Source organism: Phoca vitulina, unplaced genomic scaffold, assembly GCF_004348235.1.
Source record: "Phoca vitulina isolate PV1807 unplaced genomic scaffold, GSC_HSeal_1.0 scaffold20, whole genome shotgun sequence".
NCBI classification, from domain to species: Eukaryota; Metazoa; Chordata; class Mammalia; order Carnivora; family Phocidae; genus Phoca; species Phoca vitulina.
Window position 1 is genome coordinate 22,430,856 of NW_022589723.1, and position 18,919 is coordinate 22,449,774.

General features: G+C 38.6%; 1 protein-coding gene across 1 annotated transcript in view; it reads right to left on the reverse strand.

Annotated features, from left to right (window-relative positions):
• Window positions 1–2,859: 2,859 nt before the first annotated feature.
• The window catches only part of PRTG (protogenin), a 121,423-nt gene continuing 105,363 nt past the window's right edge, over window positions 2,860–18,919 (reverse strand). Inside the window, exons 14-20 of the mRNA XM_032417437.1 lie at window positions 18,446–18,573; window positions 16,825–16,995; window positions 9,838–10,020; window positions 8,115–8,235; window positions 6,213–6,378; window positions 3,892–3,996; window positions 2,860–3,411 (exon numbers count right to left, since the gene is read on the reverse strand). Of these exons, the coding sequence (XP_032273328.1) occupies window positions 3,004–3,411; window positions 3,892–3,996; window positions 6,213–6,378; window positions 8,115–8,235; window positions 9,838–10,020; window positions 16,825–16,995; window positions 18,446–18,573 (1,282 nt within the window). The 3' untranslated portion in view covers window positions 2,860–3,003. The remainder of the gene's footprint in view (window positions 3,412–3,891; window positions 3,997–6,212; window positions 6,379–8,114; window positions 8,236–9,837; window positions 10,021–16,824; window positions 16,996–18,445; window positions 18,574–18,919) is intronic.

The following is an 18,919-nucleotide window of genomic DNA, read 5'->3' on the forward strand; positions in this document are numbered from 1 at the left end:
TATATACTTTAATGGTCTTTGGTATGAAAATACTGATGAGCAGTATCCTGTAATATTTGGCATAAAAATGGCATGCGTGTATCAGTACTTACAGCAAATAAGTCTTTGGAAAAGAAAATAGTTACCATTTGCATATTAACCCCGTTGGAATGAAATGCCATGAAGTAACACCACTATGAGAGACGAATGAGAACCTTCACATTTTAGCTACAGTTTTATACTTAAGACTTCAAAGAAGCTAGCTTTGGCCAAGTAAAAAGAAGTCTTTGGTGTATACTAAACATCTTATTCAATGAGACCAAAATATTTATCTTTGGTGAAAAGATTTTTTTTCTCTCCAACAAGTAGTTTCAACAATTTAAAAATACTTTACTCTAATACTGTCTATGAAGATTTACTTGCTGAAGAAAAAAAAAATTACACTTGAAATTCTTTGGAACTATATGCTGGTAAAGAACTTATTTTAAATGCTCTGGTAACAATAAGGTAGGTTGAAATTACTAGTCTATTTAACTACAACAATCAATATAAACCCTATTATTTTGGGTTAGTAACTACTTATATAAGCTTCATACCTATAGATGTTTCTAGTTAATTCAATTTTGGGGGGAAATTATAGTCAAATTTTTACTTTCTACTGAAAATTCTTTGGTAACAGAATTATTATGAAAAAATCTGTATAAGAACACAATGAAAAGGTGAAAAAGTAAAAATGTACTGGTAAATAATTAGCAAACAGTTATAGCCTAAAGATCTACAATAACTATGGGCCTATTCATCAAAAAAAAAACAACCAAAAATACTTTCCTCAAGGACTTTCAGATCATCTTTTTAGACTTTTAAAATGATTCAAATTCATGCAGCCCTGGACACATCTTCCATAACTATGATGGATGATGTTTCAACTTTAGATTTTATCTGCCTTTTAATGAAAGTTTAAAAAATAAAGCAAACTCCTTATATTCCTTAATTTTGGATGCTGATAAAAGTTGGCCCCACAAAACTACTTACGAACCAAAAGACACCATACCCTGTCAATCTGCCCATGCTTGCATGAGGCAGCTTAAAAGTAACAAAATGTTCCCTGAGTACAGGAAAAAAATAACACTAGAATAACTTTAAAAGGAGGTAGTATAAAACAGGAGCTATAAAGGCAGGAGGAGCATTTTTCCTTGCCTCAGATTGTTCACCTAAAGCTCTGCTTTTTTTGTTTTGCCATGAAGCCCCTACTTAGGTAACTAAATGGGGACTTTGACTTTATTCACAAGTGGTTGCTGGCACTTAATGTTGGTCTGCTTCTGAACACATCCAGTTTGGCACAAAACTGCAGATTAAGAAACAATAAGAGATGCATCATCAGACACTGGGATAGGAGATGATGGAGGTGGGACTGTTACACCCAGTGATATTCTTTTGATTTTAGAACACCATTTAGCATCACTTCCCCACCCCCACCCCATAAACCAAAGGTTTCAAGGGGAAATCCATTAAGATTCCTTTAAAAAAATGAGGCTCAGAAGTCATTTCCAGATAATGTGAAGAAATACTTACCAAAAAAAATGGGGTCCCCTCTCTACACCATGTGTTTAATTCTTTTTCCTCTTACACTGCTGGGTACCTAGTAGGTAACTGTCTCATGACTGAAAGAAGGCCTATTCTATGTGGCTGAGTAAACAGTTTGCTGATTTCAAACCAGCAAGAGGATTAACTCACTCCTGGAGTTAGCATTCCTCATTCACAGCATTGACACGGAAAGAAGATTATAAACAGAGTACCAAATTCTCTTAAGAATTCAAGAAAATACAAGCAAGGTGGTAGAGCTCTGAATACTTATCCCTAAACCAAACCTGCATGAAGACAAACTAAAATGCTTTGATAAGGTACTATACATCAAAATAGTTATTGATAAAATCCAAGAAACTCTTAAGGCAACTTTCCTGTACTCCTGTCCTGAACAACTTCATGAATATTAGAAAGGTATAAGGCAAAGAATTTCATAATATATAATGGAAGGCACTGTTACCATGATAACCTCTAGTTCATTTTATGGTCTACTGTTGCATTTATCTTTATTCTTAATATTTTATGAAATTTCTTTACCCTTTTTAAGTCAAGGTGGGATTAAAAAACAAAAACTCTAACCGATTCTCTTTAAAAATCTGTTTTCTGCATGGAGTTTTGCAACTAACTCTGGAAACGGTGAGGATGCTTTGCAAACTAGACAGTGCAGCCTTTGGCCGACCGTCAGGCAAAGGGGAAGGTAGAAAAGGCACGGCTCTAGGCAGCTGAGGTTTAGGGTACAGCAGGTAAAGCACTCGGACGCTAATGCCCAAATCAGAAAGGCCCTTGAAGCCACAGGATTTCCCATATGCTACTGAATAGTTCTGTTCTCAAAAGAGAGACACTTTTTTTTTGTTTTGGTCATTCGTTAAAATCAACAGTCCCACTTTTTCTCTTCTCAGTGGTTCGACAGTCCTCACAGTGGAGGTATGACATTTTCCAAACCATGCAGATGTCAGAGTTTTCTTTAAAAAAAAAAAATCAGAGCTTCAGATAAACATTCTTACTCATATACCTATATGACTCCCTTGATCACACCCACTACACACACAGCAATGAAAACAAAATGCTACTAGGAAGTATCATTGGTTATGGAGCGGAGATAAACTACCACAATAAACGAGGTAACAAAGTTGTCTCTTCTGAGTTCGCCACCCGGCAAACTGAGGTAGATAGTCAGCAAAGGGGCTTTCCAAAGTCTTCCCTTTGCTCCAGTGATATATTTTATAATCCAGTCAAATATCTTGACTGTCTCTTCACATTGCTGACAATGACACATTCAAAATACATGAGTTTAAACATAAAAAAACAAAATACATTCCAAAAAAAAAAAAAAAAAGCTGAAATACCCAATAAGACACCAAGATTTTCACAAAAGGCTTTGGCTCCCTGTTCATTGTCCTTCGAACAGACTTAAAGGTGGCAATACCTGAACATGGCTCTCTAGATTGGAAAATCATTTTTATCAAAGAGCAGCATGGCGGACGGCGGCTGCAAAACCGAGGAGGAAGTTTGCTCGGCATCCAGCGGCACTGCTGGGTCCTCACGCTTCCTCAAGCAGGGATCCCCACCTGACTCACTGCCAGTGAAGGAACTGGAAGTTGGGGGTGTGGTGCTTATGACTGAGGACAGGTGTATCTCGTCATTGGACTCATGGGAGAACCTTCCAGAATCCCCCGTCTCGTGGCTGCCTTCACTATTGGCTGAGTGCTCAGTATCAGCTGCAACACCACCAAAGGGTCTTGGGAAGCTGGCTCTCTGACCCGGGGAGCTGGGAGAGTCTTCATCACTGATCAACACAGTAGTGCCTGGCTGGTAAAAGCACACCGCTTGAGCAAATCTTCTTTGAGGCTAAAAATACATAAAACACCATCAGTGATGATAGAGTGCTCTTGAAAAATAATAAATATGGCTTTACGTAGTCTGTATGTTCTGAAATAGTCATCTGTTCAAGGATATGGGTGGAAGGCCATCATCATGAAGAGATGATCTAGGTCAGTAGTCCCCCACCCAAGTGGCAACACATGAGGATTACTGGGGCAAGTGAAGTGTCTAAAGGCTTCTTCAGTGATTTCTGATGCTTACTCCTGCCACATCCCTTCCTCCACTGCCCCCCATTCCCTGCTGAAAACTACAGCTCTGGTTACTATTCCAACTGTCACTTCAATGATCACGCGCCATGGATTTCCACAGAGTTATGCCCCAAATTAATAAAATCATATCCAGACAGAACATGAAAATTAAGGCCTTCATTTACATTTTCCTCTCTTTTTAATTATCATTTCATGATACCATGGGTTGCCAAAAATTTTTCTCATTTAGGTGGGTTACCTGCTCAACTTTTATCTTCTTAGAATCTTGGAAAAAAAGCCATTTTTTCTTAGAGTTGTTTTTAATTATAGGGCCATAGCTATTAATGATCAGGTCAGTTCCTCCCTGGAGATATAAAAGGAGAAAATGTAAATACTACAGATTTCAGTTTATTACAAGTAGTACACAAAATTTTTAAATGTTAAAAGAAAAAACCGTCAGGGACATCACTATTTCTTCTTTTACATAAACAGTACCCCACAAATACAAGGCATTTGTTAGTGATCAAAAAGATATAATAGGTTTATTCTTGAGAGAGAGATATGCTGAAGTATTTGGGGTGAAGTGTAATAATTCTAAAAATTATTTCCAAATGTTACAGCAAACAAAAATACATAGAAATATAGAAGTATGGGGTGCCTGGGTGGCTCAGTCGTTAAGCATCTGCCGTCGGCTCAGGTCATGATCCCAGGGTCCTGGGATCGAGCCCCGCATCGGGCTCCCTGCTCAGCGGGAAGCCTGCTTCTCCCTCTCCCACTCCCCCTGCTTGTGTTCCCTATCTCGCTGTGTCTCTCTCTGTCAAATAAATAAAAATCTTTAAAAAATATAGAAGTATAGACAAGATATTGACAATTATTTGTGCATTCATTATATTACTCTTTCAACCTTTCCACATATCTGAGAAACTTAAAAAGCAGTTGGGAAGAAAAAAACCATGGGCCCGCATATGCTCAACAAAATGGCAATAAATGGAGGATCAGCTCTTAGCCTAAGCCGAGGGAACATAGAGATCAGGCTTCTCTGCTTCATACAGACCCCCACTCTGAAAAGGCCTCTTTTCACTTAAGATTCTCTCTTTTTTTTTCCATGTCCTCTTCCCCATGCCGCTTCTCCTCATCTTTTCTCATGCCTAGCTCCAAGTTAGTAATAAGAGAACCTCAATGTGCTTTAGTACTTTTTATGCTTACTTAGAAGTTTTAGGTTCCAGTGTTCTAGATTAATTGGAAATAAGTTGAATGGCTTACATTTGTATCAGAAAATAAAAGCTAAATTAAGTTGCAAACAAAAAGAACAACAGCAGTAACAAAAATCAAGTCATTATTATTTACTCGTAATATATATAATATATAGCGCTGTACTAGATTCGAGTAGATTGCATCTGTTAAATATAATTATATTAAATTTAATACCAGGGGCGCCTGGGTGGCTCAGTTAGTTAAGCATCTGCCTTTGGCTCACATCATGATACCAGGGTCCTGGGATCGAGTCTCGCATCAGGCTCCCTGCTCAGCAGGGAGCCTGCTTCTCCCTCTGCCTCCCACTCCCCCTGCTTGTGCTCTCTCTCTCTCTGACAAATAAATAAAGTCTTAAAAAAAATTAATATCAAAACTGCCTGAAATTTTGTTATATTTCTGTTATTATTCTAAATTTTAGAAAAGGGTTGGGGAAGAATTTAGACCAGGATTTGTTAAGCCTTCTCTGTAAAGGGCCAGATAGTAAGTATTTTAGATTTTGCAGGCCTCATATGGCCTCTGTCTCATTTTCTGCTCTTTTTTTTTTTTTTTCAAACTACCCTTTAAAAATGTGAAAAACATTCTTAGCTCATACAAAAACAGGCTGTGGGCTAGTCTGGGCTGGGCTATAGTTTATGGATACCTGATTTACACCACATTGGTTATGAGAGCTATTATAATAATGCACACTATCTAATGTTGCAATGTGACTAAAAATAATTTTCAGTTGGTCTTCCTAATGCTTATCACTGTACTATTATTACATATAGTGGAAAGGACATGAAGTAAAATCTTCCAATGACACTTCTTTATTAAAACCAACTTCCTCAAACCATAAAGGGAAGGATCTTGAGACATCTATTTAGATACTCTATATTTTTAAAACTGTAGTTGATACCTGGAATGTTCTAATGTCCAAGGCAGTTAAAAAAAAATCAACCAAACTAAGTATAAAAATGGATTAATAAAAAAATTGCCCACAGAGTAAATATAGGGCAATCCAAATTATAGTAAATATAGACTAATGACCCTTGTGTCCTTATCTAAAACACGTTAGCTCCACATAATCCCATCTAATTGAATTTATGCTGTTTTCTCATTTTTTACTCTCTTTAATCTTTTATTCCTTTATCTTTTATCCATCCTTATATTCTCCCCATGTATTTTACATAAGGAAGGATCTAGATGAAACTGTTTTCTATTTCATCAAGTAGAATATGGACATAATACGTCCAACGTAGGATTTTTTAGTAAGCCAATTTCACACATCAAGGGAAGATGAACGGACGGAAGGATTACACAGCAAATCAGTATCTCAGCTCAGGGTACCTTTGCATCGATGAAGCTGTTTGGCATTATCATTGGCATTAAGGATTCTTCATTTTCTCCAGCTCCTCCCAGGTTCTTTCCGGCTTCACTCCCACCGGCTAGGGAGGTACTAGTGCGAGGTAACTGTGGAGTTCCATTCTGTGCCGTCTTGGAAGCAGATGATTTCCTGAAATATCGCAAGAAAAGGAAATCTTCCAATTTCATAGGAGATCTGGACGAATGTACCAAATGTGGCCTATAATGATGACTTTACAAACAGTGGAGTTCTTCAATGCTTATTTCTCAAGTATCTTCAGAAACTGAGTGTTAGATTTTTACCTCAAACTCACTGCTGCAAACTTTTATGATTTTAGGAAACTTCTTTTTGTCCCAGTATCTGCTTATAGAAAATTATTTTTTACACTTAATAAAAACCTTAATATTTACAAAGTACTATTATTTATTACTGTTGATTACTTCAAATTTATGCGGAAATTATAATTTTAAAATTTACATGTTCTCTTTCAGGTCTGCCTGATTGTCACACTAACATAACAATTCACTTGCCAGTTAATGATGGCAAATTTACAGCAGCACTTCTGCAAGATTTAGGTATCAGGAGAACAATGTACAGAAAGATTTTTTTTGTACAGAAAGATTTTATAAAAATATTCTTCAAGTGAGAAACTTGTACAGCAAAACTATGTTAATCAAATATACAAGATGTTAGAATTCTTTCTCTAACATAATGTTTTCTGAGTATGTTTTTATATACAAGTACCATACATAAAGAGTAAATCCTGATAGTCAAGGCTAATGGAGGGAGTCTAGCGATAAGGATTATCCAAAAATAATGTGTACCTGACTTTGATTTTTTTTTAAATACAATAAAGATGAAAGCAAAAGCCAAAATATAAAAGGTTAGAAATAGACAAACTTACTGCACGCTGAGAATTTAGCCAAACTACAAATGAGATTGCCTAACTGAGTTTACAGAGAACAAATCCCTAGTTATCACATGTATCTTAACCCCATGTCTAGAGAATTCCGAACACATGTCCTATGGAAATAAGGGAGGAGCTCTCAATGGCAGGCTACTTAGATATGAAAATATTCCGGACAGTAAGGAATCTCCTCACAATCAGCATATGCATCAGATGACGTGTGCCATTTTAAAAAAGAAACCAAAGGATATACTTTGTACTTCTCAAAATGAAAAGTACATGAAGAAACTAGGGCCTCATTTAAGAACATCTTATTGGCACAGTAATTTTTTTCAAATGGCAAAAAAAAAAAAATCTCCTTCCAAAGTGAGCACATCTCTGTAGCAATTAAGAACTCAAGTAACAACTGAGGGTTGCTGGAGTGGTGGGGGGGGGGAGGGATGGGGTGGCTGGGTGATGGACACTGGGGAGGGTATGTGCTATGGTGAGCACTGTGAATTGTGCAAGACTGATGAATCACAGATCTGTACCTCTGAAACAAATAATATATGTTAAAAAAAAAAAAAAGACGAAGAAGAAGAAGATAGCAGGAAGGGAAGAATGAAGGGGGAAATTGGAGGGGGAGACGAACCATGAGAGACGATGGACTCTGAAAAACAAACTGAGGGTTCTAGAGGGGAGGGGGGTGGGAGGATGGGTTAGCCTGGTGATGGGTATTAAAGAGGGCACGTTCTGCATGGAGCACTGGGTGTTATGCACAAACAATGAATCATGGAACACTACATCTAAAACTAATGGTGTAATGTATGGTGATTAACATAACAATAAAAAATTTAAAAAAAAAGAACTCAAGTAACATTATTTGAAAGTGGAAAATCCCAGTTACTCTAGAAGGCATTGGATTTCAATTTGCTTCTGGTGGTTACTGTAATTTAAATGTTTTTTAACCACCTCAACATGTCTCTCCACGGGAACACACCTGGCTTTACTTCGGTATATCAAGATGAGAACACAGATGAGGATGCAGGTCAAGGCTATGCCAACGCCTACAGCAATGCCAGTCATTGATTTTTGGTCCAGATGGTAATAGCCTGAATAAACTAAAAGCAGAAACACATTTACTCAGTATCAATCAGAAAAATAAATGAGTCCATTTATTATAATTCTAAGATAGCTATTTGCTTTTCTATAATTTTTCTTCCTCTCCTAGGAAAATGTCTGACAGTATGTGTCCAAGCAGAAAAGACACATATTACTCTTTTTATCAGTGATCTCAAAGATCAGTTTATATATTCCCATACTGAAGATTCCAAATACCAGTTCTAAATGCTGTATTATTATATGAAACCCGAACATCAGTTAATAACTTATAATGCTAAAAGGCACAAAGCATAGATGTTTCTTGAACCAAACGGTAACTTTCATGTCATGTTACCTTAAAAGCAGATCTGTATATTAAAGATGAGTTTCCCGTGTCCATATCTGCATTTACATAGCAGTGCTCCTCAAACTTTAATGTTCACATGATCACTAGGGGATATGTTAAAATACAGATTCTGATTCACTATGTCTGGGGTGGGGCCCATGATTCTGCACATCTAACAAGCTCTTGGGTAATACTCATGCTGCTGGTCCATAGACACTCTGAGTAGCAGGTATTTGAGAAGTGACTATGAGCCTTGCTCTCCTTTTCCCATGATAAGGGAGCTACCACCGCTGCCTGTCCAATGCTTAAACCCATCTGTGTACGTACGTGTACACACACACACACACACACACACACACACACACACACACACGGCACGGAGGCATCTGAGGCGCTACCCTTAATCCTGTTGAGTTCAGCTGACATTTCCTCCATTTAAAGCCCCATCGCCCTCTGCAGGCACACTCCCCCCACCCCAAGAAGAGGAAAAGATGGTTTCTTGTCCTGTACCACAGGGGGGCCCTGGCTTCCTTTGGGACAGGACAGTTGCCCTGGAGTGAGGGTGGCTCTTTTTTTTTTTTTAAAGATTTTTTTTAATTCATTTGAGACACAGAGGTAGAGGGAGAGAGAGAGAGAGCACAAGCAGGGGGAGTGGCAGAGGAAGAGGAAGAGGGAGAAGCGGGCTCCCCGCTGAGCCAGGAAGCCCGACATGGGGCTCGATACCAAGACCCAGGGATCATGACCTGAGGACCCAGGGATCATGACCTGAGCCGAAGGCAGACGCTTAACCCTCTGAGCCACCCAAGTGCCCCTGAGGGTGGCTCTTTTAAAGATACTTCTTCCAACTGCTTTTCTGGAGAGAAACAACTTTCTCTCCAGAAAGGCTGTTTTTCTGTGGCAACAACTCTTAATGAAAACCACGCTCTCAGCTTGAACACCACAGCCAGCGCAGCTGTTTATTTCCGTGAACCCTCCCTGGAAGCTACTCCCATCGGTTTTCGGGGCCGTGGCTCCTCGGTCGTGGTGGCTGTGCAGCTGGGAAGAGGAGTAACTGGGACACAGTGGTGAAAACGGCAGCTGACTGGGAGGTAAGCTGGTCTCCCTGTGGAGTGCAAGGGACAGCCCGTAGCTTCACAGCATCAGAACCGCACCGGCAACAATTCAAGAGACCAAGTGCAGGGATATGGCTGCGGGAGGAGCAGAAATACAGTGCAGGAGAGCTGAAGAAACACTGAACGTTCTTCAGAAAGCTCAGTAACTGTGGTGGCGTACAGACCTTTGGCATCGGCAGAATCCAAACGCTTGGGCCTCTGATTAGAATCAGGGGTTTCCTTCGGAAGGACTGCCAGCTCCACCGAGTTTGAAAAGGGTCCTTCTCCCACCTCATTGGATGCGGATATCTTGACAATGTACACGTTTCCTGCCACCAGGTTTTCTAACAAAGCCATGGTGATTGCCCCTATAAAGAGATCGATTGCAAATTAAGTAAACCTTAATTTTTTTATCTTTTATTCATTCTTTCAAACACACCATCGTGGTCCTTTATTTAACAAATATTTTCTGATTATAAAAGGAACACCATGTTCATTGTAGAGCGTTTGGAATCCACAGACAGATACAAATAAGAGGACAATCTAATCTCCCTTTGTTAACATCTTGGTATATTTGTGTGTGTGTGTGTGTGTGCGCGCGCGTGTGCACGTGCATGCCCATGCGTGCACCGTACATATGTGGGTACGTATTTACTATAGGCATTTTTTATATTTTAGAGTTTTCACTTAACTTTGTATCATGCACGCTGCCTCTATACAATCTTTCTCTGTAATTTTGTTTTAGGAGTAGTGTTCTAAAGTAATAGGTTTTTTTGTTTACGTTTTTATATATTTTTTTACCCCCCCAAAATTTATAAAATTGGATACAAACAGCATTAAAAACATTTTAGAATAGAATATTTCAAACACAGGTAAAGAGAGAACGTTTATAATGAACCCAGATTCAACAGTCATAGTTAGATTTTCTAGATCCAATGTGAAAGGCTTTTTTTCTTTTAGAAATGTTTAGGGGCCCCTGGCTGGCTAATTGGTAGAGCATGTGACTCTTAATGTTGAGGTTGTGAGTGTGAGCCCCACACTGGGTGAAGAGATTACTAAAAAAAAATAAAACTGAAAAAGAAAATGTTTAAACTACTAATGGTAATCACTGTGACAGATGATCTTATTCTTAAATTAGAAACAATTTTTGAAAGTATGAATATATTTCTCACTCACCCAATCATTATCTAAGATTTCTTGGGAATAAACAGGAAAGAAAATTCCAAAGTTATATAGGAACCTCAGAGTGTTGAAGACCTAGACCTCAGGTTAACTATCAAAACGACCACCAGTAACCCGCACAGCATCTACTTCTCTCCAAAGTCACCATCACTTGAATTTATATATGATATTTGATATCAAAGGCATTTTCTCTGTTGGCATGATGGCTAAGAAGGATTGCTATGTGTGTACTACTATTCCTTGATGGGTCTTTCTGCTCTTAGTTCTGCCATGGCCTGGAAGTATTTTTCTTACAAAGGGAACTCCCACCCTAGGAATGAACTCTCATGTTAAGAACATAGGTGTAAGAGAATTCAACCACAAAGTTGTTCCAGCATGCACTGCATTTGTGAGTCGATATTCACAGGGAACCTAGCTTCCCTCGGGTGATGTCATCTCACTCCCCCCACCCTCCCAGAGCATCCTTGCAATAGCTCTGAAGAACTTAACGACAGCTTGTAGCAGTCACCTCCAGGACAGACTGGACTATTCTACACTTGCTAGAGTATATTTCATTATGCAAGTGAAATGTGGGGTGATCTCAGAGCTCAGGTCAGGATTCGGAGGCCACCTCTGAGGTCACATGGTGTGAGGGCGCTCAACCAAGCAGCTATGCGAGGGCTGAACATGGCTTGTTTTCATGTTCTCTGGTTTCAGTCTGGCCTGAAGAGAGTGTGAGCTACTTGAGTACACAAATGTTAAGTAAACAAGCTGACTCTTATTTAGAATCAGGAAGAGTCTTTCTACTGTTACCATGTTCTCAGACAGGTGAATAAAAACCAAAGATGTATTGTGACGTGTTACAATTAACTAGAAGGAAGAACATTTCAATTTCTTCACAAGAGACATATAAATAAATTGAGTTTCCATTTTAGCACAGAATACTTCACATTTAATTTTTAAAAATGCTTGGCAAAAACCAGTCCCTACCTGAAATTAAAAGTCTTTTTTTTTTTTTTTAAGATTTTATTTATTTATTTGAGAGAGAGGGAGAGTGAGAGGAAGAAACAGATTCCCTGCTGAGCAGAGAGCCAGATGCGGGGCTCGATCCCAGGACCCTGAGATCATGACCTGAGCTTAAGGCAAATGCCTAACCAACTGAGCCACTCAGTTTCCCCGAAAAGTCTTTTCATTTAATTCAGGTTTTATAAGCAAATGAGCTGTGTGGATGTGTGCAAGTGCTCCCCTTCCTCCCACAAAAAGAGTGTTCCTTCACACAAAAAAAGGAAACTAACATTCTGGCTTCTTTATGAGGAAAAAAGCAGTTAACTCAAAGCAGTTCCCAAATATTAAAGTGATCTGCCTGTCCTCCTCCTCTCTCAGCACACTATCTGAATCTCGGTTAGTGTGATTATGCCAGTCCACTGCCTTTCATATGTGTCTGAATCTTCAGCTATTTTAGGAGTTTCAGAAACCAGAGAGTACAATAGGCTCAGTGTTGGATCAATGTTGATCAAATGCTGGCATGCTACCAACTAAGTAATTTGTGACTTGGGGCACATAACTGAACTTTAATTTCCTCATGGGGGCAATAATTTCCACCTCATATAGTTATTGGAAAGGATTAAATAAACTACCACTGGCAAGTCTCTGACATAAGTGTATTTACTCCATGAAAGTGAGTCTTCTTCCTCACCTCTGATCCTCCCCCTTCTGGAGAACAGAAATTTTTTTCATATTTGAACAGCTTAAGGTGGCTGGCATAATGCTTGTACAAGATAATTCTCAGTAAGTGCCAAATTGAACTTATATTAAAATATGAGCTATTTGTCGCCAAAGGAGTGTTCATGGAGGATAAAAAAGCACAGGATAAGATTTTGAGGTTGGAGAAGTGCTCCGGAATGCAGTCTCAGAATTCACTTCTGTCTACACTCTGTAAGTGATTGTTTTCCAGTTCCACAGTCTTAAAAATCATCTACCTAGTTATACCACTAGTATACCTTTCCGTACCTCTCCCATGAACTTAACCCTCCCACTGCTTAATCAACCTCTCTACTCGGACAACTAGGACGCATCTCAAATTTAACATGTTAAAAACCAAACCTCTTTTGGTTTTGTTGACTGCACCTCTGAAACAAATAATACGTTATATGTTAAAAAAAAACAAAAAAGAAGATAGCAGGAAGGGAAAAATGAAAGGGGGGAAATCGGAGTAGGAAACGAACCATGAGAGACTATGGACTCTGAGAAACAAACTGAGGGTTCTAGAGGGGAGGGGGGTGGGAGGATGGGTTAGCCTGGTGATGGGTATTAAAGAGGGCAAGTACTGCATGGAGCACTGGGTGTTATACGCAAACAATGAATCATGGAACACTACATCAAAAACTAATGATGTAATGTATGGTGATTAACATAACATAATAAAAAAAAAAAGTTTTGAAAAAAAAAAAAAAAAACAAACCTCTGATTTCCCCCGTCAGTTCTGCTTCTTTCTTTCCTTACACTCCTCATCAATCTGCAGCAAACCTCGTAGGCCGTTCTTTCAAATTATGTTCTAATAGCTTCTTATTACCTTCCTCATTATCACCCTTGTCCAAATGCCCACTAACTCTCACATGGACGCCTGTATATTCAGTGGTCTCTCAGCTTCTACATTTACCAACTTATAATCAGTCTTTTAGGTGGTTGACAAAGTAATCCTTTTAAAATGTAAATCTGATCAAAAGTCTTCGATGTCTTTCATCTCTCTTAGAATAAAATCTGTGGTCTACAAAATCTGCCCTTGGTTTCCTCCCCATTGATTTCCTACTGCCTGCTCTTCCCCTCACTCCAGGCTCCCTGCCTTCTTGTTGTTCCTCTAACGCCAAGCACACTTCCGTCTCAGGACCTTTGCACTTCCTCCAATACTCACATGGCTCCACTTAGATGTTTCTTCCAAAAGGACCTAACCTTGCTACCTCCATCATTCTGTCTCTTCCGCCTCCCCGCTTGCAGCTTTTTTAATACCACTTATAACAGTACCTAAATATCTACATATTTGGTGTTACTGAGATATAAGCTTCAAAGGGGAAAGAACATTGTTTTGTTCACTGTGGTATTGCCAACGCTTAGAAAAGAGCCTGCCACACAGTAATCACTCAATAATTCATTTAATAAATCAATTTGTTCCTACTATTGGTATTCTGATTTACTTGGCAAATGTTGAGTTAAATTCCTTTATTGAAGAAAATTAATTTCCAACGTGCATCTCTAATAGGAGAAAATGACATATTTATTTAGGTTAAATCTATTTAGTCATGTAACTTTTTTTTTGAAGAAGGAGCGTCTTTACAATTGTGGGAAATTCATGCTATGAGGAACAGAGTTCAGGAACTGCTGTAGTATAGGGCATGACTTTCTATAGTGCCTTTTAGATTTTAAAAGAACTGACTAGTTTGTGCTGATTTACTGCATATCAGAAAGGTAAAGGCTGTTAATTTCTGATTCACTTTAAATTACACACAAGTATGATTTCATATCACATCTCTGCTCAACCATTTGACCATGTACACTTTTAGCCACAAATATTATCTGGTCATCAGGAACATTTTTAAAATGCTTTATCTTATTCCACTTGGCAATATGTGAATTAATTATACACATAAATATGTATAAACAAAACATGTATAGAAGATTAGTAGGTATATAGGAAAGAAATACTGATATTCTCCCTCTTCTGCTTTCCTCATCTTTTTCTACACTTTCACCTTTTCCAAAAGTTGCCCTAATTAGACATTAAAGACCATTTTACATTTTATTTTTCTCTTTAAATGCCATGATGTATTTTTTGCTTTTGGTTTAAAAGTGAGTGACTCAAGGGGCACCTGCCTGGCTCAGTTGGTGGGGCATGTGACTTTTGATTTCGGGGTTGTGAGTTCAAGCCCCACACTGGGTACAGAGCTTACTTAGACATAAAATCTTAATAAATAAATAAATAAAAATAAAAGTGGGTGACTCAAACCCTTTATTTTTTTTTTAAAGATTTTATTTATTTATTTGACACAGAGAGACACAGCAAGAGAGGGAGCACAAGCAGGGGGAGTGGGAGAGGGAGAAGCAGGCTTCCCGCCGAGTAGGGAGCCCGATGTGCTGCTCTCGATCCCAGGACCCTGGGATCATGACCTGAGCCGAAGGCAGACGCTTAACGACTGAGCCACCCAGGTGCCCCCCCTTTATGTTTTTTACTCTCAAAAAAATAAACTCAACTCTTTTTTACCTATATTGCTTATTGTGTCCTCTATGAAGTACTAGCATTAGCTATAAAAAAGGACGTGTACAAGATGGTATAGCTTTTTGCTGAGAATTTTTCTTAAAATCACAAAAGTAGGATAATGGCAAAAATAGATTTTTCCCCCTCCCATGCATGATTATGTAGTTAGAACAGCTTATATAGGTGTAAAAACCTGCAATTACAACCCATTTCACTACTGGGTAATCAATGAGGCAAAATGTTGTTTTCTGAGCCTTGTCTGAAACTGACAAATGAATGTGTTAAAAGGAACCAAAACAAAATACTGTTTCTTTTTAGGCAGGTACAAATGAAGAGCTAAAGGGAAGAAGTGCTCATGTGATAAATCAGGTTAGTCAGGGTCAAATGTGTCAATAATTCATTTTGGAATTAACTAAAAGCGAATTGTACATTTTAAGAATATTGTGGTAGTTTGTAAGACTAATAGCCCCAAATAAATTGTACCTCCATCAGTCCACACCCGTGGGCAGTCCGGTCCCGCACTAACTCTGGGCTTGCCTACCTGATCTGCTTTGCCCAGTGGGACATTAGCGAACGTGATACAAGCAGAGGCTTGCAAAGCTTTGTACGTGCAGCTTCCTCACTCTCTTCCTGATGTTGGAACTCACTCTTGCTGTTTTTGAGCTACTCACACTGTTGAAACCATGAGATGATTTCAGTCTCATGAGTGACCTCAGGAGAGACCAAGAGAAGAAGTGCCCAGCTGATCCCAATCCAAACTGCTGACTCACAGAACTGTGAGAAAATAGGATGGCTAATTTTTAAAGTGGTTTGTTAGGTAGCAATAGATAACTGATGCAAATATAAAACTGTATTGCCGGCAAGTACTTATTACTTTCAAGTCTCTTCAGTGACTAGGAAAATATTACTTAGTGGGGCTTTGGCATAATGAAAACATGAATATACGACTATTAAAATTCCATAGAAAGTCACCATTTGTTTGTTTTACAATTGCATAGAGAGTTTTATCTTAAATCCACAGGTCTTTAAAGTTCATCCTAATTAGGTAAATGTTCCCTTTAAAAGGTAAAATGTATGTGCAAATGCCTAGTACTGTAAAAGTGTTTAGAATATGTAGATGGCCAACAAATTTCCTTCTTGAAATCCTTCTGAAGCTTTTAATTGCTTAGCAAACTGTTCTTTTCCCAGCATGCATGTCTGAATTAAGTACTTAAGTGGGACCCTGATATTCATATGGGCCAATTTATTTGTATGTGGACCATTTTAGTACAAAAGTCTGCTCCCTTAAACCAGATCTTCTTCCAGGGTTTGCTACTCCAGCGCAAGACACACCACCACTGGAAATCTAGTAGTCATCTATAATAATTCTTCCTTCCTTGCCCCATTCTTTCTCTACTTAAGCTACTGTCATTTGACCATCCTCTCCTTTCCATCTCAATCCTCGGTATCCTAATACAGGCTTATAGTCTGGACCATTGTAGTCACCTCCTAGTCTCTACATTATTCTGACCCATCCCTCCTGCACCAAACCCGTTCTAGTCACAATAGTCAAGAGTGATCTTTCTGGAATGTGAATCATATGCTCATGCTTAAAATATGCTGATGGTTTCCCAATGCTCTGTGAATAAAACCCAAATCCTTTATCATTTGTTACTTCATAAATATAAATTCAAAACAAACTCGAGATCCTTCTTTCTGTTTGTTTCCTTACCATCGATAATCTTACTTTTCATCCTCTTTGATAATTTATGCTCATATTTACCTTCTCGGTGTAGGACCTGCCACTCTCCTGCAATCCAGGCCTTCCTGGACGCGTACAAGATGGTATAGCGCGTCACCACGGTCTCTGGACCATCAGGAGGTTTCCAAGAAACCAGAGCAGTGTCATCTTCTATCAACGTCACTTTTACTCCAACTGGTGGGCCTGCCGGTGCTGTGCACACATGGAGAAAATACTGTATTACCAGGATTAAATGGTGATAAACACTCAAATACCTGGCTAACAGACTGAAAACTCAGGGAAAAGAGTGTGAAAAACTAAAAACCACTAAAAAACATCTCAGAATCACAGCTTTTACAGATCATTAATGATAAGAGTAAAAAACACTACTTTTTTCTTCTTTTTCTGAGAGCTAATTTCATTTTTATAATGTTTAAAACATCAAAAAAAAAAGAAAAGAAAAAAAGGAGATGGTAGATTCCTAGATGGAGAATTACTAAGTCAAAGGGCATAAGAATTTTTAGGGCTTTTGATATTGTTTTGCCAAACTGATAACTAGAAAGGTTTACAATTCCACCAGCAGCACCTGCCCATTAGGTATTGAGTCTCACCCCATTAGGTATTGAATCTAAACTACATTTCTTACTAAAATGTACAGAATATATATTTCACCTGATCTAGGAAACCACTGAAGATAATACTTCTGAGACCAAAACATTTAGTTATTCTCCAAAAAGTTGTGAATCAGTGAGTTTACAGGGCAGACCTTAGACTAATACTTTATATCTGCAAAAGTAGTCAAGGCTTGGGATTTTAGCTGACCACATGTTTAGTACGAGCTAAAAGTGTGAAGAGCTGGTTTTTGGCATCACATCCTATATGGAATATAGCCAAAACCACACCCAACAGGCCCTATGCTCCCTGAAGTTCATGTCTTTGCTTTGCTTTCTCTCAGCATAATTAGAATAGAGTTGTGATGGTCCTTACATAGATCATTTACCCCCTCACCCTCATTCTAGAGAAAAGGAAATGCAGGTCCACAGACATGAAATACCTTAGCGAGAGACAGAGGTGAGCTCCAGAAATGGTGTTCGATCAGATATCCAAACCACCGCACTGTGCACAGGATCAAGCCACCACACACATTACTTCTAACATGGGCTCCCAACAACATTAAGTACACTATTCACTTACTTCCATTTTAAATTATTTGGGTACAGTCTTGAAGAGTACACCTGATTTTAGAAAATGTAGTGTTTCCCCAAAGAGACATTAAATTTAAGCCCACTGGCTTGTGTAATATATATAGTGAGAGGAAAAAACATTTACTATAATAAAACAAAATACATTTCAAAAGTTAAGAAACAAAACAAATGCATACATGTTAACCAGGGTGGTAACCAGGTAGTATCTTCTTTAAAGACCTATCTATTTTTTTTAAGATTTTATTTATTTGAGAGAGAGAGAAAGAGAGAACACAAGCAGGCAGAGGGGCAGAGGGAGAAGCAGGCTCCCCGCTGAACAGAGAGCCTGACACAGGGCTCGATCCCAGGACCCTGAGATCATGACCTGAGCTGAAGGCAGACGCTCAACCAACTGAGCCACCCAGGTGCTCCTAAAGTGACATATCTATTTTTTAAACATTTAGAATAAATGTCTGTACCTTCTGGAAGGGTCGAATGGTAGACAACGGGGCTCCAGGGGCTAGAAAGCTGATCCACATGCAGTCGTACAGCAAATTCATATTTGGTGTTTGGTTCTAGACCTTGAACCAACATGTGAGTTTCTGATCTATAAAATGAGTAATGAAGTTGTTAATGCTGGTAGTACTTTGTTTCTAAAAGATTATCAGTATTTCCAGTCAATATAGGTAAGCATACTGTTATTATTATCTCATTTTCTTTAAAACCAATTTTTTTAGACTAAAAAAGCAATCTCCTCTATTAAAATACTACATTTGGTATTATCCTATAGAAATCAGCCTACAAATTGCCTCTCTGAGAGGAAACTATGAAATTGGCAGTATAGAAATATCCTAATACAAAGGGATTTCCTCTGAAATACTGGAAGTCAAATCATTCTTTTAAACCATAATGATGGGCATTTTTCTAACTATAACCAAGAAGACAAAATAAGC